The 24,413-nt window shown below is 35.5% G+C and overlaps 1 protein-coding gene across 1 annotated transcript in view; it reads right to left on the bottom strand.

Annotated features, from left to right (window-relative positions):
- Positions 1–526: 526 nt before the first annotated feature.
- The window catches only part of DARS1 (aspartyl-tRNA synthetase 1), a 39,525-nt gene continuing 15,638 nt past the window's right edge, over positions 527–24,413 (bottom strand). Inside the window, exons 5-16 of the mRNA XM_032189898.1 lie at positions 20,123–20,225; positions 18,890–18,970; positions 18,393–18,452; positions 10,541–10,652; positions 8,619–8,753; positions 7,312–7,459; positions 6,168–6,314; positions 5,123–5,165; positions 4,395–4,475; positions 3,624–3,735; positions 2,673–2,744; positions 527–1,263 (exon numbers count right to left, since the gene is read on the bottom strand). Coding sequence (XP_032045789.1) covers positions 1,172–1,263; positions 2,673–2,744; positions 3,624–3,735; positions 4,395–4,475; positions 5,123–5,165; positions 6,168–6,314; positions 7,312–7,459; positions 8,619–8,753; positions 10,541–10,652; positions 18,393–18,452; positions 18,890–18,970; positions 20,123–20,225 — 1,186 coding nt within the window. The 3' untranslated portion in view covers positions 527–1,171. The remainder of the gene's footprint in view (positions 1,264–2,672; positions 2,745–3,623; positions 3,736–4,394; positions 4,476–5,122; positions 5,166–6,167; positions 6,315–7,311; positions 7,460–8,618; positions 8,754–10,540; positions 10,653–18,392; positions 18,453–18,889; positions 18,971–20,122; positions 20,226–24,413) is intronic.

Raw genomic sequence — 24,413 nt, 5'->3', positions numbered from 1 at the left:
TTTAAATTTGAAAAACAACCTTTGGATAAAGTACATAAAAGGAAGTTCCAAGTGGTTCCTCACAAAATGCAGGGCATATCTTTGGGGTTGGGAGGAGGAAGAGAAGTAGGTTTACATGCCACTGCAAAATAAGGAGATTCAAGGAGGTGATTCGTTTGATGTCTAGAATTTTAGAAGTACTCTGACTTAGAGAAACACCCAATTTCTCCAGATGTACAACTTTCAAACAGTTTGTGGCATTTATAGATGGAAAAAAATAAGATAGGTTTGCTTGCATTATTTCCTTTTGTTTCATTGGCAATAGATATATGAAATCCTCATTGATTTACTTAGTTGTCATAGAGGCATGCAAACACTTGGCCTGTTCTCAAATTCACCATCCATTCATTTTCTGAGAATATTATATATCCCTCATGCATCCCATGAATGTATATAACCTCCTATCCAGTCTCAAACAGTAACAAAATAAAGAATGGGCATGACTTCTATACAACTTCCAAAAAAAAAAAAAAAAAAAGGCAAAAAATAAATTTAAACTTTAGACATTTATTACATCAGGTTTTTTTGCTTGTTTCAGTAAAACATTAACGATTCATGATTATCTTGTGAGGATATAAAGCAAAAATGAGAAAGGCATATCTTATCTAATTTATTTTGAGAGATTTATTGCAATCTGTTAAGATTTTTTGTTAAGAATGTTCCACTTCTCACCTGCTTTCTCTACCTAATACTCATGTAAATTAACAATTGGCTGGTTTCCTCCTGCTTTTTGAATTGCAAACATCCAGCTATTTCAGCTTTGAGCCACTTCTGTACTCCAAAACATTAAATCTTGCTGACATGAGTTAAAAATGCAGATTTTTTTATTGCATAATTTATTTAAATGTTTAGAAACTTGATACAATTTAATGTGACACTAGAACACTAGCTCCAAGTATCACATTTTCATTAAAAATGTGCAGTTGCCAATACAAAGTCTTGATCTGTTAAAATATTTTTTTTAAATAAATACCAAAGGGTAAAAAAAATTATTGTGGCACTTTAGCAAATGAGATGATCTTCTTTTATTGCATATTATAATGCTTAGATCAATACAGGTTCATCAGTAGCAAGAGATATGCTCACAATCATATTCTCAGGGCAAATCACCTCAAATTTTCAGAAGCTCTCATTAGGGTGTCAGTCGTTTGGGATCCCGTGGGAACATGGAGGTCTGACGAACATTATGCAGCCCTAGGTACAACATAGTTACTCTTTCTAGCCCTGCAACAAATGAAAAGAACACACATCAGTATAGTAAGTCTTTGGTACCAATCTGAAGCGCTGGTTCCAAACACTTCAGAGACATTAACTGCCATAGGCAACTACAGTAAAAACCTGCTTGGGGAATTTCATTCCAAACACTCTACAGTGCAGGAATACAGATTCAGCAATATGTACCCACGTACCTATTTGCCAATATCTTTATGATAATAAATACTTCACTGGTCATTGTGTTCTTTCTTCCCAAAACCTTAGAGGTTTGTGCATACTGAAAAACGTGTAAAGATGTCCACATCCATGGGGCTAGATACGCACCCCAGCCACACTGACAAGAAACCCAGATGCCTACTTGTATTCACACACTGCTCCCCCTGTGTTAAAGTTTCCAGCTAAAACAACTAGAGAACAGTGATCATTCTCACAGCATCTTTGGTTTGGCAGATACTTGGGCCTGGCCTCTGGGATGTGTGATGAGGAGCATTTACATTGCAGAAAAGACACAGCTTCAGCTTCCTCGATATCAGTTGTGACTGGCCTAAATGATTGGGGATTGTCTATAAATGCTGATGATCACTGATGCTAACATCTTTTAAGTATTTCAAAACAGCTGTCCCAAAAGCATATTGCATTTCAACGCATTTACTAAAGGCATACTTAGGAGGTTGTTCTCTTAACGTGCCAGGAATATATTAAGCGTACCTTACCACAGTGAGGCAAATGCAGAAAGACTGAATCAAAGAACTCACTGTGCATATTGCTCAGGACCTAACAAAGTATCTTATTTCCACATGCATAAAGAGATTTCATTCTACTAATGAAAGCAGTGTCTATAAGTGAAAATAGTTATCATTAAGATATGAAAAAACTCTTTGTTCATTTTAGTATGTACAATGCTCACACCCAAGACAGGAAGGCTGTAGACATCAATACCTTTGCAGAAACTATTAGCATCAGCCGAAGTTAATCAGTAACATTCAGTCAAATTGCAGTGAATAAAGACAGAAGCAATCACTTGCTTCTTTTCACTGCACAACAGCTTCATCAAATGCATTAAGATACCAGTGGCTTCTGGTATTAGTAGACTGTGATATATCCATACATAATGCAGTATTTTCTTTCCTCCTTACATTTTTCTCTTTGGTAAAATTCAAAGATGACCTGCTAGGCTAATAAATCAGTGTATTTTCTCTTGTGATCACCTACCTTTTAAATTTGGCACACTCTGCCATTATTTTTTGCCATTACATCTTACTGTTTACTTTCTCTCTTTAAATTCCTCAGGATAAACATTTCCACACATTTTGCTAACAAGACTACTACCATGAATTTTATATTGAACCCTGACAGAGACTAAACAGCTTAAGTTAAGGTCAGGCTAACACAGAATATAATAAAATAAACATACTTACCTATACCACCACCAGCATGTGGAGGTGCACCAAACCGAAAGGAATCGATATATGCCTTTATTTTCTCCAGATCTAGGCAAGAAAAAGGTGCATTTGGCTTGGGGTTCATTAAACAGGTGAGAAACATGTAAGTGACTAGGGGACTGCAAACAAAACAAAAAATCTACCAAGGTGACTTAAAAACTAGCAGTGTGGTTTCACTCAAAGTGCAAATAAGTTACCCAGCAATGTCTACAAGTTATGCCCATAGCAATTTTATTCTATTACTGTTAATAATTTAAATCAGGGAACTGAGTAAGAGCTAAGCTTGTCATAATTTATGGAAACTAGTGAATTCCTGAATAAACTGCAATGAGAAAGTAATGATTTAATAACTGTTTTTCTCTCACGCTACAGTGAGAGATACTCCTTTTTTGCTAGTATCTTCTTGACATTTCACTTCACTATGCACTGAAAGCATAATTTCAATCTACACTTTACATTCCCGATCTCTACCAAATTTACTCTTCTACCCTTTTACTATTAGTCAGCTTTGTCCTTAAATTTCATCACTTATTGCTTATTTGCTCTCAGTTCAAGATATAAAAAAGGGACAACCAACCACTCTGCTGGAGTACTCCACAAGAAGTCTGTGAGAGTACAGAATGAGACTTGTTTGCCTACCCTCCTTCTATTGAAGGTATTTCCTGTGTTACGTCCTCTCTAAAGCCCTTGGAAACAATTCCTTTTCATCAAGGTGTTGCTGGGAAACTAATTAGTTTCTTAATACCACCACTCTAGATTAAAATGGTTGAACAATTAGATGGATCAACATTATGCATGAAACAGTGTTGTGATTTTAGCATTACCACCACGTATTAAATTCTGTCCCAAATTCTTCCTCTAAACAAAGCTAATCCAATCACAATTTATAATCTTTTAAACTGAGCTTTAAGTTGTTTATCTTGTTACCAATGCCGTGATGCTGGGCTCTTTCTGTCAGCAGCTGAGGATCATGAATTCTCTGAGCTCCAGACAAAATCTCTTCTCCCCTCATGAACATATCATAAGAGTTAGAGTTTTTCTGGAAAGACAAAGATTAGTTTATTTCCCATCTAAAGTTGCTTCATTCTTAGGTGGCAAATACACACCTCTCAGTAACTTCACTTAGATATCCAAAGCTATGTAGTAACAGTGCAATGTATGTGGGTCTGCCCTGGAATTAGAGTGTATTTTCTCCCCTCGTTAGTTTTGAGTCTATTTAAAAGAACAAAAGTTCCTCCACACACACTTTGCAAAAGACATTGCATTTGCAGGCAGTAATCCAAGCAAAAGACGCTGTAAAGATATTTACTCTGTATTCTGGAATAAACTGGGGAATTTTTTATCAATGCAAAAAAGTGGATTTCTGTTGAAGTGTCTGTTGCCCTCAAAGAATGTTTTTGTCTCTTTTTAGTGATGGAAGAACTGGAGATCTCTTCTAGTGGCTGTGGAGATCTCTTCAGTAAAGCTCCTCCAATTTCAGCTATATATACGTATTTCCTTCTGGTATGTTTTCACTGGTGAAGGGCAACTGTAAACACTTTGTGGGCCACATACAACTGACCTACTCTTGTTACCAGAATTTCAATTACAACAGCAGATCATATAAAAATACTTTATCTATTCTGTCAAGTTATCCCTATACAGTGTAATTTCAACTTCAAGAAACCCCCACAGACATCAACAAAGAACTTTACTTACAGGGTTTACTGGGTCTGGCATTGTGTAAAAAGGCCTCACAGCAAGAGGGTATTTGTCAAGTATATAGAAGTCTGTGTCATACTGAAAGATGATGATTTTCAGAAGTTAGCAAAAGTGAAAACAAAGTGAAGAACAATTTAATACTACACACAATCAGTGAATCTTTGAAATCTTAAAAAAAAAATCCCATTAACTTTGCATAAGTTTGACAGTATTATCTTCAAAAATGAGTTATCAATAAAAGTAGTATATTATTTATCCATTTCCCAATACTTCTTCTATCACGAACTTAAGAATTTTTAGCAGCAAAACATCTTGCCAAAGTAATAGCCCCCCCACCCAAGATCTCATTTTTCTTCCTGAAGAACTTAGAATCCATTCTGCTGGTTTTTAATTATCCTAATAAACGTTTTTTCAGAAGTACTATCCTGTTTGGTATGTTCAACATAAATAGTAAAATATTGAAAATGGTTTGGAATATATTATTAATAAAGACAAAGGTGTTGGTAGATTAAAATGGCAAAAACAAAATGGTAATGCAGTCAGACAATTAGGAAATGCTATGCTAATCACAAATCCTTCACAACTTCTGCATGTTGATACTGTTTTCTTAATCAGTGTGTAAGAAATTAAGTTACACGAAGTAGCCATTTATATGTACCCAGTGATTCCATTATATCAGGCTTCAGATTCAATGACAAACATATTTATTCTAAAATGATCATTACCTTTTCCTTTACCAGGCGTCCCAGGAGCTTTTCATTAGGTGTGCTGAAAAAGATTATCATCATTATCATTAAGTGATTTAAACTTTTACTGATTATATACTTCATAAAGCTAAAAAGACTAAGCTACAGGTTTGCTGCAGTCTGTCCTTCAGAAAATGTATTCTTTGTTTCTGTGTGTTTTGGATTGTACAAACAAATTTCAGAAATCAAGTACATTTATTTCTGTTCCTAAGTACTTCGTATGGGTCCTAGGAGTCCCTTAAATTAACTGATACCTAACAATATTCTTGTTCTTATTATAGCTACTTTCTAGTCACTGTATTCATATTACTGAATACTTGTGTAATCTGTTTTATATGGGCATATATCTTGTGCAGTGATTTCTTTTCAGACACAGTGAGAAATGCTCTAAGCAGCTAGCGAGGAAATTATTTTGCTATAGCAAGGTCTTACAACTGAAATGTCTTTGACACAAAGTTCCTTTAATTGTAATATCACATATTATCCTAATGGTTCCGGATATATTATTGGAAAGAACAGAAATGTTTTATCATAGTAAGCATCTTCAGAAATATCTATATATAATCAGTTAATTAAAACCATCTTTCAAGCCAATCAATGGGAATGCAATCAACTGCTTAACCATTTTCCTCAGGGGTGGAAAAAGGAAATGGGAAGGCATTACTGAAAAGACAGACCTTAAGACTGAAGAATCTTTTTGTTTAACCCTATCCAAATACATACATCAATTCACATGAAGGACTGCAATTGTTATATAAAAAAGCGCTTCTTCTAACCTTAGAAGGTTCAAGTTCCTCTCACTTCATGTTGTAACTTTTATTTTTTTAAATTTTAGAGTTTATATGTATAGCCTACAGTAAGAGAAAGGACTACTTCCATATCCATTCCTTTATTTGTCAAGTGATCTGGATATAAGTGCTGTTTATTCCTCTCAAACTTTGCAGTTCCTTCTTGAGGGCTCAGTTGCACAGTACAGGATTTAAACCTTAACTTCGACTGACACATTTGGGCATTGCCAAAGTACCTCAGGTCATCTTCATCACCCATCTCAACACCAGCCTCCCTAAGCATGGCCACACCTTCACGATATTCCAGTCTCAGAGTTGGCTCCAAGAACTTAAATGGCTCACATGGGAACTGTTTGTTCACAGTCTGAATTTCAGTTTGGAATCTACACAGAAGAAAACAAGAATAGACGCAAAATACAAAATAATTATGAAGCGTATCTAATGATGATTTTTCATTGACCATACAAGAATAATACAAGTCTGCCACAAGAGGTCCCTCTTGCAACATAAAAAACTTTTTTAAAGCATCTTCCTGGAGAAATTCTGTATAATCCCAATGAAATGTTTCACATAATGTTTCACAAATGTTTCACATGCAATCCAATGATATATGTGTTAATATTTTACTATTACTTCTGTTTCACTCCTTTTGTAAGAAATAATTGACTAGGTCAAATTTTCACAGTTAATACATCTAGAAACCAACCCTTTCATTTGTAATCTTTAGCAGAGATCTCCTTTGATTTAAGTAATACCCTATTTCAAATATAAAAGAGAAATTTCTTTCTAGACTGATGAAAAGATTTGCATTTCTTCTGGCAAAATAGTCTAACTTGTAAGCAAATGAAAACCACTTCCTAAACTTCTGGCCTGGCTTTTTAATGAGTTAGACTATGAATAATGGAAACTAGTTTTTGTTGCTGTCATGGCAGAGACGCGGGCTGTTACAATAAATTTTATTCAGGAAAGCCACCTTAAACAGTTAATATTGATCTTAATTTCAAAACAGAACAATCAGTCTACCTGTGGTGGAACAACAGGAAGCATATTTTACATTAATGATAGATCATTTGTATTAGAAAGCCCATTCAGCAATGAACAGCAAGTTTTTGTGGCACAAACTGGCATACTGTAGGAAATTCAAGTTTGGCTAAAAACAGACAATGTACTGGCCTATGGTTTTAGCAAACTTTTGAAGTCAGGTACAAAGAAATGGTTAAGAGCAAAACAACAGTGTTTGAAGTTCTCTTGTTGTAAATCAGGTTACTAGTGATTGATTCTCTGACAGGCTGAGGACAAAATGCTTACCCATTTGATACCACAGTGCAAGAGATTTCAAACAAATGAAGTTGCTCATGAAATGGAAAATGTTCTCATTACCTCTCCTGAAGTCCCTTGAATATCTGCACCATGGTATCTGCAATCTCATCTACCACTTCATGATAGTGATAGTTAAAAGCCATTTCAATATCCAGACCAACAAACTCGGTCAGGTGTCTGTGTGTATTGGAGTCCTCAGCTCTAAAAACTGTAAAATTAAACAGAAATTCTAACTGACCTGAAATTGTAATTCTGTTTTGAAAAAATAACACAGGCAATCAAACACATCAGTAATTGGACCACAGACAATGCTGTCTCCAGACACAACAATTTTTACTGAGAAACAAGAAGAAAACTAGCTGCCTCAAAGCATCATTTCTAACAACAGTGACAGCATTATTGTAGCTGTGGTGGTCAAAGGATGCAAGACAGACAAGACTTGCAGAGAGGTAGTACCTCTTGTCACACTAACAGACAGAAGCGGGAAAAACAGATGAGCCTTCAGGCACACACAATTCTCAGATTTAAAAACTACCTTTTTCACAGGAAACATACTTGTATGTGTGAATGTTCTGATTTTTTTTTTCAGGTATATGAGTCTGACATATAAACATGCCTTCCTAAAAAACACGACCCGTGTTAGTAATTAATGAGACATTTAAGGTCTTCTGAATTACTTGCTTTTTTTTTTTTTTTTTAGTTTTACATGCTGTTATTGATTTGTTTTCCAGCATTTTCACTTTACATATCTTTAAACCTGTCTTTGAGGTCTTAGCAAAAGATGCTTTATTGCCACCTGATAGGCAACGTCCTATCAGCTTATGAGAAAGACAGAGTATGAGACAAGAAAATATTAAATTTGGATTATTTACTGACAGCCCAGTTACAAGTACACATTTTCTAAATAACGCTGTTTGGTACATATACAAGAGCAAGGGATAAGTACTTGTTAATATGCAATCTGAAGTACATAAAACTTAGCTTGCCTATTTTAGCTGCTTGCTACTGGGCAACTAAAGCATGCTTAATAGCCAACTATGGCTTCAGTAATTGCAGTGTTCTTCCAAGTTCTCCATCATACTATTAGCTTCCAGTGCAACTCTATTCTTTCTCCCCAGAGAACAGCAGACACTGGAGAAGACAATTCCATCTGTATTTCAGCATCTTAGTTATACTTCCAGCAACCTCCCCGTCGACTTTATTCTCATTTGTCACCCCAACTGAAATTTCTGTTTGGTGTGGGAAACCATATTAAGTGAAAGCATTCAAGGCTTTCAAGTTATGTGATATCTTACTTGTAACTGCTAAAAGCCATCACTGCAAACATTATAATATAGATAAGCCAATGCATTTCTTATGTTTCTTACCTGGCCCAACACAGAAAACTTTTTCAAAGTCAGCACATATACACATCTGCTTGTACAGCTGGGGGGACTGAGCCAGGTAGGCACTGCTTTTGAAGTATGATACAGTAAACACATTGGCGCCTCCTTCACTGGCAGCTGAAAAGCAAATGCTTAATCATTAAAATAAAAATGTAAAAAAAAATATAGGTAAACTGATAGCCATACATTTAAAGATAAGCAGATTTTTGTACAAAGCATGTTAAGAGGAAAAAGATAGGCTTTCTTAATGCTAAGGGAAGCTTTGCAGCTCAGGACTGTCAGACATTGTCTTGCAAATCTGCAAATTGAGTTGAGAGAGTTTAATATGTTACTATTCCCAGCTGTCCCTCACCCTCACCTTTTAGTGAGGACGGCAGAGAACGTATGCTCATACCACACCACATCTACTTGCAGCCCAACATTTCTGTAGAAACCAATCTTTATCAGCGATGCAAGCTTCAAAGACAGTTAACTGCAAAGGCCGAGATCTGAGGCACATCCTGTTTTGCCAGGACCGTCCTTTCTAACAGAGAACTGGGCAAATGTCTGAGTTGTCTGAAGGCACTAATATATCTCAGAGCCCAAACTAGATTTAACATTACTTAATAGTCTTTGAAGATTCTTATGTTAAGATAACACTAAACAAAGTGCTAATTACTATTATTACTAGCCTTTCCACTATAATTAATCTTCTTCTTTCATCACCACTACTCCCACTGAAATAGTTTCAGTGACTTGTTATTTTTGAATACAGGTAACCTTTTAAATATCAAATCTTAAAACAACTATGATATGTAGCTTCAAAGTTTAGTAAGGACTGCATTGATTTAACTTAGTTATTTTTTAAAAACGTTATCTCATTCAAACAATAGGATGCATGCTTGCTTGCTTGCTTTCAATGGTACATTGCACAGTAAGAATAGCACACTTCCTCAAAGGTCCTAGGTAAATAAACTGGCTGCTTGGGAGTCTTTAACATTTCATGATATTCATCTGTCTCTGTAGGAAAAGTTATCCTATTTTCAATGATACTTTCCATATTGTAAGAATAGTTGCTTGAATTAATTTTCTTAAAAAGTCCTGGTTTCATCTCAGTCAAGAGCTGTCTTCAAAAATATAAATACAGAGGTGTAAAACGCAGTAGGCAAAAGGAATGCATACCATGAGCACATACAATGAGAATAATACAAACATTCTACCCTCCAGTAATGTTTTACATGTCTTAGTGACATCAATAACATCTAAAAGCACACCAATAAGATTGAAGAAAAAACATCCACCTGTAAATCATGGATTTTGACAATATAACAGATCAGCAACAGAATCAGAAGCAAAATCAACACAGCCAGACTTTTAGTCAGGCTAAAACCTTTGGACCATACTAACAGGAAAATGATACTACCAATCCTCCATCCAGCCATCTGTTCATCAGTACAGAAGTGACACACTTTATACAGTGGCATCATGTTATACCATGGTGTGTTTGTTGTAGCTTCTTTATGATGCAAGCTGCTTTTAGTCTCATTTAGAATTTTTTATTTCAATACTGGGAATGGAATTTTAGACTCAACACTAAGAACACTAATCTGAAGACCAATGTATATGATCAGGCATCCATATTTAAACAAATTAAAACTTTGAAGGTACTGCCAAATACGTAAGTCAGGTATATACAGAATTTGTCTTATCAATCTTTTAGCATCCAAAGACAGGAGAAGAATGAAGAACAACTTCCATACTTCCTTTGTTTGTTAGGTTGTCTAAATTTGTTTGTTTGTTATCTAAATGAGAAATACAATTTTATTTTTTTGTTAATAAAGTAGTTACCAAATTTTTAGCAGATAGGTACACTGAGCAAATATAAAGGAAGCAGATCTATGGCTCCTGGATCAAATATACAATACCTGAAATGATTTTGGGAGTCTGAATTTCCACAAATCCTTTGCGAATGAGAGTTTCTCTGAAAAGCTGACAAATACCAGACTGAAGGCAGAAAACTGCCTGACTGGTGGAGGTCTATAAAGAGAAGATAAAATAAAGAATCCTAAGTTAGTTTAATTTTCCCAACTCTGTTGCTTTTTCTGTACAGCTGTCAGAACAATATAAACTACATTTATTCTCTTAGGAACGGTAGGCTGTTGTATTTGCTTAAACAGAGAAAAGTGCAGTTTAGTAATTATTTAATACACAAGAAGAAATAGGGATGGAAACAACAGAAACTCCTCATTTCAGTTTACAGCATATTCTGTTATAAAGGAGGCATTATGGTCAATTCAACATTTAAACACTGATTTATAAGTTATGCTTCTGCAAATAAAGGTTTTATAGTAAAAAATTGAATAAAAACACTAAACCTATTAAAAAGCTTTCAGCACACTTAGCTAGAACAGTTGCAGCCATATACCATGCATGATAAGAGCAAAGCCCTTACTTACATAAGGTCAAAATGTTTGTGCCTACTAAAGACTACAGAATACATGTTTGTCACGTAAAACCAGTCACGTGCTAACCACATATGACACAGGCACAAAAACATCCTCAAAAGAAGGTCTGAACCCCCAACAGCATTTAACAGTCCACGTAGCACCTAATCACATGAACTGCAGTTTTTCTGTCCTTTCCAAGTTTACTTCAGAAGTACATTTAGCTGAAAACCTGAACTGATCAACTTCTGCTTGTTTATGCACATGACACAGGTAAGCCACTTATCTGGTTAACAAATATCTACACTAAACGTTCTTTGAACACTCTTGGGTTTTAGTGTGAAGAAAAAAATCCCTTAGCAAATGCTCAAAGCACTGCAACACGTCAGCACTGAACCCGTATCTGATTTTGTGCTTGCAGCATTTAAGAACTGGCAGTTAGCAACCTACAAACGTAGACAGAACCTAACGAATTCCTGCAAACAACTTAGAAAACATTTCTTTACGACAACCTGCGTCACAGCACTGTTTACTTCTCCTTTCTGCAAGGTACCCTACTTGTCAGTTAGGGTAAGGAGAGCCTTGTGGGCTTTTTCACATGACTCCTACCAAACCACAAAACAAAAGAACGCAGTCAAAACAAAATACATAAGCACCCAAATTTAGACAGTCAGTTAGTGGATATGTTGAAATAAATCTACATTTATCATCTCTGGGAGATGAAGATAGCACCTAACTGAAAAACTGAAAGAAAACTGTAATAATACTGCATATTTGTAGTAATTTGGAGTTATCTGCAATTTTAGCAGACTGGTATCTCAGGAGTGTAAGGGGCTGAGCCTAGTCAATAATTGCTAGCAGCTCTCGCTGTCTGATAGCATTAACCACAGCCACTACTCTTACTGCTTTCAAAATGAAGGAAATGAGGTTTTGAGCAACAGTTACAAAAGCACCCTCAAACTTTTTCACCTTTTTTCCACAGGTCTCCCAGAGTCAGACATATGCTAGGACCAGAAAGGTAGCCCAAGCTGGGTGTGTAATTTGTGGTAGCGTTATATCAAAGCACCCAAATGATTCAAAGGGATATAATAAATACACATTTTACATATGCATATATCTATTTAACTATCTCCTATTTAGAAGCTGAAAGAGATTTTACAAGAAATTACAACCCAGACAGTCACATTTGGGTTTACCAATACAGTTTTTGATAAAGTAGACAAACTTTAAAAAAAATTAAGAAACAAAACGCGCAACAATTACTTAAGGTAGGACAGTAACAACGACTCCTCTATCCTTCTTATGAACCAGCACCAGCTCCATGCCAGAGCAGGTAGGAATAGTACTAAGGTATACACTCTCAGGAAAAAGAGAAATGGTGATGTGCTAAACCCAATCTGAGAGCAATTACTTGCTCTGAAGCCTAGAGGTGTGCACAAAAACACAGCTGGTAAATAACTAACACACCTCTACTAATAATACTTTGCCAGGTAGTAACAACCCTTTGCCTTAGTGAGGATGCAGAGCAAAGACACTGTCTTCCCAATCCCATCTGTAATGATAAACTATCTTCAAAAATAATGCTTATGAAAACAGCCAAATTCATTGGTCTGGACACACTGAAGCTTTTGCTTTAACTATAGACCAAGAAAAGAACAAGCAGCAATTCTCCACACCTCAAATTACATCTGACAAGACCACTCTTCTTACTACCAAAGGTAGCTGAGCTTCAGTGCTCATTCATTCAGAGACTGCCAGAAGGGTAACTGTTGAGTATATGATCCTGCAGTCAGTCTCCTTGCAAGAATTAAAGAGGCCAAGAAGACAGTTGAGATAAACTCCTAAAGAACTGCATCTATCAACACGCAGTGGAGTCAAACGGATGACCTCAAACTACAACTTTCCAAAGATTTTAAATATGTGTCTACACAAAGCAATTTTTTTGGATCCAATTATGTCCTCTGCACTGGAATGTTTGGGACAAAAAGAGACTAAATTTATCTGAAGAAAATAATTCATGCTGTTGTCTTTAACTGAGACACTGGTATGTGTGTTATGAGGTCTGGTTATACTGGTAGGTAACAGTTCCCATTTGAGATACCACACTTAGCTGCAAACATAACAATCTGAAGGCAGAGACAGCTGTCAAAGCGAATCGATTTTTACCTTTGTCTCAAACAACATTTCACTATGGCATTCTTTTCCTGTGGTGTTTACTCTAATATAAACTCTTCCCCTTATATACTGGGAAATTCTTGTCTGAGACAATGACAAAGACAGTAAATGATCCTTCAAGTGTGAAGCAGAAACTGAAACAAACTTATGCCACTTAAATGTTGTTGCTGTTAACAGTGTTGATGTCTAAACTTGGTCAGCAGAATTTATTTCACAAGAAAATTTGTTATTTCTAATAATCAAAGCAGAAAAGATGTTTAGCTAACAATAGCTTATAGTTGGACCAGATGATCTTGGAGGTCTCTTCCAACCTTAATGATTCTATGAGTGCTGAAATACAAGTTTTCATCATAACTTCACTGTGTTTAGTATTTAAATGCTATAAAGGGAAGTGATATTAGAACAGAGTAGCTTAACACTGTACAACTATAAAAACAATTATCAAATTCTATTTAACACAATCTGCAACATTAAAATAATTGCAGTTATGTAAGTCAGAGATGAATATGTTTCAGAAGAATCGAGGGCAGTTAACACCTTACATGATTGTATCTCTAAAAGGTGTGACTGAGGCATAGATGTGCAAAGCTGTGAATTTTGTTTTACGCACATCAGCCACGGAATTTGTTCTGCACTTTTTACATTTTTGTTTGCCTGCTGTAGCTACCTATCTTCTATCACAATCACTAATACATACTATGGGCTAAACAAAAAGGGAAAATAATGTCAACTATTGTTTCAAATAACATACATTATTTTAAATAAGGTAGATAATTTCCCAAATCCTTTATCTTATATGTGAGGAATCAAGTTTTTGCTAGGAAACCAGGATTATTTTGCTAGGAAACCAGGATTAAAAGATTGTTACTTAAGGTAAATCCTAAGTGGTTGAAATCAATTGTTTCATTCACATTCAGTATCAGTTTATAGTACAACAGAAAGATATGAACGTGAAGTTTGCCTAAGAGACTGGGAGTGTGTTATGTCATCACAGCCAAATCACTACACACAATAAAACAAGCTGTATATCAGGTTGTTCATTATAGCTTTAAGTCAGTCAGGAAAACTACAGCTTTTGCAATGAGTAAATTGAATTCAACACAATGAAATCAAGCTTAAAGTAATCAAGTATTTTGAAAAACCAAACTACATTAAGATCAATGAACAGCACTATCACATAACAGTCTGACATCCATAAACTACTAAACATACAGGTTTAATGGTTATGCACTACCCTGAGCAGTTTAAACAAGATAATATTGACTCTAAAAGGACTACGCTTTGGTCTCAGTGAGCTGTGCATTAGCAGACATAATTATAGCATCAGGACCACTAAATGCATATAATTCAAGCCAAATGCAGACAGATACCATTAAGATAAAAACCCTGCTGGACATCAAAAAATAAGCCAGAGCAAGGACATCAGTCAGGACATTGTTAAAACCCAATGAACCTGAATTGGTTTTTAATTCAGAGCAAGACATACTAGGAAGCAAAATCCAAAAAACAGTGTTTCACTTGATGCCTTGTCTTTATTGCTTTTTGCTTACCACTAATCTTCACGAAATGTCTGTTTAACAATTTCTGTAGGTGTTCTTACATATATGATAAGTCACTGAATACTGCAGTCAAACTTTAGCACAGCAGAAAGTAGAGATTTAAAAATACCATCAGTACTCTAGTTTACTTTTTTTACTTGTTCCAAGAAGGAGCTATAAAGGAAATGTATACAGAATCAAATACTTGAACTCCATTAAGATATCATGAAAAACGGATACTTAGGTCAGCAGCAGTTTCCTCACAGTCACCTGTGGCTAAGTTAAAGGATATCTGATCTGTACAAGGACTCCTCTTCATTCACACCATCTCTCTTGACACTAGACCCTCAGTTTTTCTAACTCTATAATTATGGGATCTGTATTTTATGAGTTAACTCATCAGGAAGATTCTACCTAAGTCATCATTCCTTGGAAAGTTGTTGTTTGTTGTTGTTTTTTTGTTTGTTTTTTTTTCTGAAAACCAGCTCCTTTCATTTATGCAAGTTTTACAGCTCCACTTCATCATGATTTCATCCCACCCAAAGAACTCACCGTTAATCACTACTTAAGATTAGATAAATCACTACTAAACTACTTTAAAGATTGTATTAAATGGACAAATATAATTTTAGTTCCATGCTAAGGATTTTTTTAGTCCATGTCTAGCCAAGGTACATGCATTTAGTCTAAATCTTCAGTTTGTTAAATCAGTATCTTTATTTTTTATATTCAATGACCTCCTTCTTCCTTAAAAAATTGGGGCGCTAAGGAAACCAGAACTAGATGGCACATCTGTGGTTGGACTTCCTCCCGCACCTGCAAGCACAGATCATCACAGCATCTCCATCAGAACTGTTCTGTTAACATTTCTTCCCTGGCGCCCATGATTTGGTTGTACCAGAAAGAAGAGGTATGGAGGAACAAAGTAGCTAACAATGATTTCAGATACCCCTGTGAGCTTTTAATACATCATGCCTAATCCTCCTTAGAATGTAACTTACGCAGTACATTTGAAACACTGGGGGCTCTCTGAAGTCCCACTTGTACTACAGCTTCAGTCTATGAAACCAAATCACTGGAAATCAATTACTACTTGTCAGGAATTTTTTTTTCTTTTAAAGTTATTTTGAAGGACGAACTGCCTTCTTTTCCTTGCTTGTGTGCATACAGTACTTTGAATGTGCACATATATATTAGTACATCTGTTCTCACTGGGATTTTCCCTTTCTGCATTAAACACTTTTTCTGCTTTATCAGCTCTCCCCTTTAAAAAAAAAAAAAACAAAACACATAACTACTTAGAATCCTCTTTTGCACAAGCATAGCTCCTGCAGAACAGAGAAAGCAAACATATGATTAGGCATGAGCCTACCCAAAATAACCTTTGTTCTGAAACAAAGAATGAAGTAAGCAACAGAAGACACAAAAATGTGACACAGGCAGACACGGGAACTTTTTCTACACGTAGAAGGAAGGCAGAATAGATAACTAACCCTAATCAAGGGGAAGCTGTGGCCAGGTTACATCCAGCCACAGGAACAAGCAGAGAACAAGACATATATAAGGCTCTGAAATTTGATATTTCACCCTTCCATTAGTTTAGTAAAAACTTAATCTGAATTCCCTTTTAGCATGAAAAGAAACAGCTGTTTAGCATCTTTATCCAGTAGCTGTTGGAAATATGGAGAAAAATGGCTTCTACAGAAGACAGAGTTAAGGTTCAGACCTCAAAATGAGGGGCCAAACAGTAATTGCTGAATAAATGGGATACTGACAATGGTTAGGCTGTACCATAATCATAGAATCATTAAGGTTAGAAGAGACCTTCATGATAATCTGGTCCAAACATCACCCTACTACCAACAGCACCCACTAAGCCATGTCCCCCAAGCATCAGAATCGTCTACAGTCATATAATTTAGAAAAGAAAGAAGGATCCACTTAGGTCAGAAGTTGCACCCTCCAAGTAGACTGGTGACAACTTATTTATTGGCAGATACATCAGAAGTATTTGGAGAGTCCTGCTGAACTACTGGCTATGTCTAGGGATGGAAGAATTTTAGCCCATCTCTTTGTTTCATCTCTTGTATTTACTCTGGCATTACAGTCTTCCTTCTTTTTCCATTACTAGATACCTTCTCAGGTTTTACTCCACAGATGCTCTCACCTGACATAGTTTTCATGCCATTATTTTCAGCTATTATTTTCATGTTATATCCATTTGTATTAATTCTCTCTTCTTTTCAGGGTTCAAAGCTCTTTTCAGTTTATCATACAGGTATTTCATTCATTTAAAGAGTTTTCTTAAGTTTCTCTGGCGTGTTGTTCAGCATTTTTCTGCATCATCAGAAGCTCAAGTGAAACTTTACTTTTTAAGATCCCAGAGTTCTACCTTCAATTTAGAAAACTGCCTTACCATCACCATAATGTGACAATCCTTTAAATATTTCTCACTAGTACAGAATTCTTTCTGTGAAAGACTTAAAACAAAGACAAAAAAACTAATATAATGAGATACTAAATATCCTGAAAAGTAATTACAAATCGAAGCTGCTAAGTATCACACATGATAAGGTCAGGTGAAAAGCCATTAGCATTGATCCAAATAAAACAATTTGCACAAGTAGTTTTAGTTGCTGAAATAGAGATCGTATGTTCAAATGCTTTAAGCACCTCAGTCCCAGAACTTTTCTACATTTTCCAATAAATAAATGACTTTTTTATTTCCCAGGCCCATGGATTGGTTTACTGAGAAGCTACCATAATCCTAATTTTGAAGACAGTACTAGAAAGACCATAAAAACAAGCTAAGCACACTCATCATTCAATGAAAAGCTAATTAAAATTGTATCATGGAGAGCCAAGTATGACAAAAAGAAACGTGACCAGAAAAAGTCACGTCAACAGGGCTGCAGTTAGTTAATTATGTGTTTAGTGTTGCTATTTTTATTTTTTAAAGAACAGTTCTGCAATTTTTTTTTATTGCTGATCAGAAACAGTAAGTATTTGGGAAGTATATTAACTAGCAGAAAGCTGCAAAGAAAAGTATTCCAGATAGAAAAAAAAAATGGGTAGAAGAAACAAACAATGAGACTGGCGTGACAGCCTGCTACAATTTCACTTGCAAGAGATGCATTACAGCACCTCAGCTATATGTTAAGTTCAAAATTTCCATCCTGTATTTCAAAACAGAGCTCTTACTACACTTTCTGGTACTATACTTGAGAAGAAATGTTGTCTCCAAATTGTCTTTATTCAGTCACCTTTGACTTCTGGAAATAAAAAAAAAAAACAGCTGTAGATGGCCACATGCCAAATTCTAAATGTTCACCTTTAAACGACTAGTAAGTGATTCTCTCATGAATGTCAGGAAAGTTGCTTTTTTTTTTTTTTTTTTTTTTTTTTTTCTGTTGTTTGCATGTCCACATGTAGATGAAACTGAGTTCTCACAATGTCACTCACAAATTGAAAAACATGTTTAGTTTAGTAAAAAATTGTTTAGTTTTCCCTCTGGCCAACAAAACATTTCCATCAAATCCACTGCTTTATTGCTTCATGGATATGAGCGGTGTGGACAATCAATGCTTGCAGGTAAGCACATAACAAAGCATATTGCTTACCCTCAGATCAATGACTCTGTTGTCCAGTCTTGTGTCTTGGTTTACAGTAGCTCTTCCATCCTAAACAGTTGTGCAAAAAATACATAATGAATATTAACACCTAAAAAAGATTAGTAGAGAAAAATATCTTTTGGTTAAAAAAAAAAACAGGGTTACTTCTGAATTCAGAACTTCCAGATCAGTCTGAAGATCATACAATAAACTGCCAGTGTAGCAAGGCTTAAGGTATAACTTCCCAGTGGTCACAGGCAGAAACCAGCTAAGAGGATCAACAACACAAACGCAAGACTTCAAGCCCTCTGGTTTTGTTTTTCTACTGCAGTTCAGTAGAGAAGAAAGCTATAGAAATTTCTAACATAGTTCTGGAGAAATATAAGGGAAGTAAAATGCAAGCCTAACAAAACCCCAAAAGCACTGCATGAAGGAAATGCCAGGTTTTCATGCCTTTCTTCAATTACAGATATAGGAAAACATATTTGAAGATGCAAAGTTTTCACCTCTTCGCCTTCCACTTCTGGACGAACAGCATCATCCAGCTGTAAGGGGAGTCGGGGTTCAGCTAAACTGATCACATAGATCTGAAAGTGAGAAGAACAAAAATAACATGAACTTCAGCTCACAAAAGGAGGTGTGATTTACAAAAGGATATTTTTGGCATAAACATGAAACAGTGTTTGCATAGGCTGTTAGCTGGAAGACTGTGATTTTATTCATATAGCCAAGATACATGGGTGGATTCTCACAATAATACTCAAAGTGCTTAAATCTGATTTTCCTTTGGAAAGATGTTTATTTTTTTTCCCAGGGAGTAAAAAAAACACTGAGTTGAACAAGTACACACTGCCTACAGGACAAGCCTACTCGCACTAATGTCAGGTCTGGAACTACAAGATTTCAGTTTTAGGTTCAGCTTGCAGCCAGATCTTCTCATTCTCTCTGTTGTTAAAGTACTGTTTTACTTACCACCTAACTGGAGCTGAAAGAGCCATTTCAGACTGGTAATTCATTTGACTGAAAAAGCACAGTCAGAGAAAGGCACCTTGACATACAGGCTAGTCATATGTGCATGATTTCCATAATGCTGTTAACTTAAATTTACCTTACTACTACAACTATAACAGCTATTGTACTCTACTGTTGAAGTGACTGTGTTTCAGTAGTTCTGTAAACATACAGTTTGTATATTGGCTGAACACCTTTAGATGAAGAATATACTGCATAAAGGTTTAAATACACATTCTATTTAAATAAACTATAAAGCTACGCTTCCTCCAGCCCTATGGCACAAGCTATGGAAAATTTAGATTTCAAGAGCTCCCCTATTGTTAAGCCAGTACTTTCCTTCAGCTGAGAGTTATGTATTCCACTCCATTTCACTAAGGGGAAGATAGTAACTCCCTGATATAGAAGAAACTTCTGTCTTGCATTACAGTACCTGCTGCAGTTAAGAATCAAAACAAAATGACAAGCACTCTTAGCCAAATTGTTCCAGTGAGATTCTCTATTTTACTTGCTAGCGTACTTCAAGTGGCAGGTAAAAATCAAATCTTTTAAAAACAGGGATGTTTCATGTTTATGTATTATATACCAAAGTTCGTAGTTTAAAGCAGTATTATTTCTCTGGTATTGGACCGCTTACTTACAAGGTTTATAAATGTAAAAAGACAGACTAGATAGGACAGATAATTTCTCAAACAATTAACCAGCGCTCAGTTTTCTCAAAAAATTACCCTTTGAACATGCAGCTCAACGTCTTGCTGAGTACAACCTCCAATTTTCTGATGTGCTTTCCTCACAACGCCTTCTACATCCACAATGCTCTCTTTGTTGATGCTGTCAATAAAGATAGTAGGCTTACTAAATTTCATTGCACACTGCACCAGATTCAGTATACTTTGCACTAGGATGTTCATGTGCTGTATGAACTGCTGGAACAACAAAACAGTTAAGGATTTAGATAGTTCTTTATTATATATAATTGCTTAATAATAAAGGATGTCACTAAAGTATTCCCAGCCACAACAAACTCAAACTGGGATGGAAGACTTGGGAGGGAAAGAATTATAATTAAGCTCAGTGATTGCTCATTCTTTGTGTGTGTATACATTAAGTGACAAGTTGCATAGTTCTTTTTCTAGGCCACATACACTCTTGCATGTGTCAGTTGATGCAATTATCTGAAAGATGGGTCTTGAGCAGCAGAACAACAGACTGAAAGGAAGTCCTAGATCTGGAAGGGAAAATCAAACTGATTGAGCTTGTTTAAACTAGATGACTTGTTACTGAAAGATGCAAGATGCTTGTACGCCATTTCTTTAAGACAGAGGACATCTTAATTGCTCTCCATTAACAGTCACTAATAGTATACTAAAACACTATATACTATCTTGAAAATCTTCCAACGATATGATGGAAAGTATGTGTGCTAAGCAATCAGTAACAAAAGCCTCAAGAGCGACAGATGAAAAACAATTCCTACGAATGGTTTTCATTTAGGTACTTAAATATTGGACTTTAAGCCAATTACTTTCTACATGTAATTTCATCCCTACTGGAAATACATCTTTACTTTGTGTCTTCGGCAGCCTGAGTACAAAAAGCAAAATATCTGAAAATACTTATCCTCTTTTTGAAAAATAACTGTTACCATTAACTTTATCTTTCACTTCTCAAGCACTTTTGAGATGATTGGAAAGCGCTTTAACTCATCACTTGACCATGTAAGCCCTCAGAAAGCAAGTAGGTAGTAGACCCATAATTTGACTTCAAATCAGTTGAGCAAGGATGTCGTTAGACAAGTGGGCCACTACTGACTTTGGGAAATCAAACATCAATTAGCAATCTTCAGGTTTACGAGGTCAGCTCACTAGTTAGCAAGACTCCTCCCCACACCCCAGAAATCCCCAAAACAATAAATCCTCTAACTTAACTAAATGGCAAAAGGTTGGGGTAACAAGAAATATTTTACTGTACAAGACTGAGGGGCAATAACCCCTGCCCAGTTAAAGGAGAGGACACAGTGCAAGCAGATACAAGCTACTGCTGATGGTAACTACAGTCCTAATCACTTGCATCTGCATCAGTTTATCTAGCACTGCCCAGAGTCAGCCTAAGAGAGGTGAACAAAATCTAGATATTCTAGACAGACAGTCTTTTTGTACAGCTACAGTAAAGCCACATGAGAAACTCATTAGGAATAAAAGTTCTCTTTTTAGAAATATGTATGTTTGGAACCAGTCATCCTCTCACATGAATTACCCAGCTAAACAAAGAAGTTTCTCTTTTTAGTTGATGAGGGGAACTTGGCCTTCTTCTCTGACAAAGCCCAAGTGCTTTGACCCAGAAGCAACGGAGATGCAAAACAGTACGTGTTGCAGAGTATGACTACTCGCTTGTCCTGCTCTCTACCATTCCAGAAGCATCCACACTAGTCCTAGGAGAAGCTAGATGGATCTTTGGTCTACAAACTATTTTATGTTATGAAGTTAAGTTCAAAATCTAAGTTATTTGAAGTTATTAAAATTATTAAGTTTTTAATTAAAAAAATAAGTTATCCAACCGATTTTTTGAATAAAAGTGATCAAAGTTTTTAAAAATCTATTGAAGTTGAAGTAACAGTGGGCAATTCAAGCACTAAAATTCTCAAAACTTAACAGCATCATTAGAAATCAATCAGAAGTGGCTAAAAAAAAAAAAAAAAAAATCAGCATTTTAGCATTTCAGCATTCAACTATTTCTTTGATGGCAATACTTTCAGGTGATAGAACTCATTGGCAGCTGCTCTAAAAGTTACACAGACCACGGTGCTTTATATGCCTAACCATTAGGTAATTCCATTTCCTATTTAATATTCCTGAATAGTGTGCTTTTTTGTTTTATTTATATTTTGAAAGAGCTACAGTTGCCAAAATCAGTATAACAAACAAATGACTGAATTTGTAAAAAGCAAAGGCCAACAGTAGGCTTTAAATCAGAATTCATTAAGTAAAGGTTGAGTGTCCATTCATCTCAAATATTGAAGATGAGACAACAAATTCAGCACATAGCAATGACAGTAAGCGCTTACAAAGAGTTTGCTCTCTTACAAATGGTTTTGTTTAAAACTACTGAAAAAGACTAAGGCAGGAATACATCACTTTGAATGCAAAAGACAACACGAAGATAAGAAATGCACAGAGAATGCCTCATGGTAAAACAGTACTAGGTATAACTACAAATTCCACCTACTTTTCCAATAAGTGAAAGTTTAAAAGAAAATAAGTTGTACTCTTCTGCTAACTTTCTCCCCCCGCCCCAAAACAGTTCTCTTCTAATTCTCCTGCTTCCTTTTTCACATCAACATTTTGTCAAATGCCCAGAAAAATACTACTAATGACACCAACAGCAGTGTATTAATTGAAATTATAATTTTCTAGTCTGCTGAATAAAACCCCTCCCACAAATAATTGCTAATGAGAATGCTTTTAGTGCATCAAAGCAAATTCTACATGTTGCAAAAAAAGAAAATAATAGTTAAATGTGTTTTATGACTCAAATCACAGATCCTATGGCGGCAAACTGGTATTAAAGAAGTCATTACAGAGCTATGCTCAGAACGTGCCCAGAATTCACAACACACGGAAGTCTAACAGTTTAAAAATACAGGAAGAAACTGACTTTTACATCATTGCAACTGTAATATCACTTTGCAAACTTGCAGAACAACTCCAAAACTTTGCAGTTGTGATTAAGTGCGCTTTCACTTTTTTCCCCTCTCTCTCTGAACTAGAACTACAATTGAAACGATGCATTTCTTGGTCTGGAACACACTTTAAAAACCGTGACATCCCTTAGTCCCTAATTTTTTTGTAACTTCATGATGCCTTTGAACTCAGTTCCTACCTATGTAAATACCTGCATCCAAATATGCATGTAATTGCCTGGACATACATACGTACCACCAAGTTTTCTACTGCATATAAACATCCTTACATCTACAAATATTCATAATCTACTCTAAATGTTCATCTGATAATTATAAAACATACTTTTCCTCATTCAGACTACATATCTGATCTGGTAGTAAAGTAAAAGCTCATGCTTTGAGTTCTATTTGAACTGAATTCAGCAAAATCTAGTGCTGGTGAAGCCTAAAGTTCCTAATGTAGTTCATCAAATGTAAACTACAGAAACCTAGAAGATGCTGCTTTCATGCTAACAGTTAATTCCAAGGATGTTACTGAAATGGTAATTTCAGTTCAAATTAGAACAAAAAAAAGATGCTTTAGTTAAATGGTGGTAGCTACAGCAAAATCTTCAAAGTGTTCCCCACAACATCAGTCCTAAACCATCTCAGTAACTTTTTGATAGAATTCCCATGAGTAACAAAAACCAATCAAGCCAAACCAAAGTGAACAAAGAGCAGAAAAACACCAAAGCTATCATCATTTCCATTAAAGACAACAACATTTCTATCTCTAACTAAAATTGCAAAGGACCAGAAAATAAATTGGTATGCATGAAGAAGACAGATGATACCCTTATGTTGCTTAACCCTGAATAAAATTATTTTAGTGACAGACTCAAAGCCCAAAGCTAAAAACTTCCTCTGTATATCAAACTTTTATTGTAATGTTTCTTCCCAAAAATCAAGACTAATTATTAAAATGTCCATTAGATGCCTTATGTAGCTTCTAATTATCTGTGTGCCTGTTAGCCAAGACTTTCTCTTCTAACCACAGGATTGCATTATTGCAGTCTGTATGACAACACCTTTCATCAACAGCTTCATGTTGCAAGCTGAACCCCATGTGGGCCCCTCTACTTGAATCATAGTATTTTCTTGATCAAAAGTCTAAAAAATTATAAGAAACTTGATTGTTTATTTACTTTAACTATAAGATGTTTTAATTAGTGAAAGCATCTATACTTCAGACATTTTCTTTTTTAAGACCTATGCAAGCAGACTGCACAAGTCACAATATTTATACTTTATTAAATCTTAAAACATTAAATAATTTTTATAAAACAATAATCAGTTGT

Source organism: Aythya fuligula, chromosome 6, assembly GCF_009819795.1.
Source record: "Aythya fuligula isolate bAytFul2 chromosome 6, bAytFul2.pri, whole genome shotgun sequence".
In the NCBI taxonomy this organism is placed as follows: domain Eukaryota; kingdom Metazoa; phylum Chordata; class Aves; order Anseriformes; family Anatidae; genus Aythya; species Aythya fuligula.
This window is presented reverse-complemented; position numbering and strand designations above follow the sequence as displayed.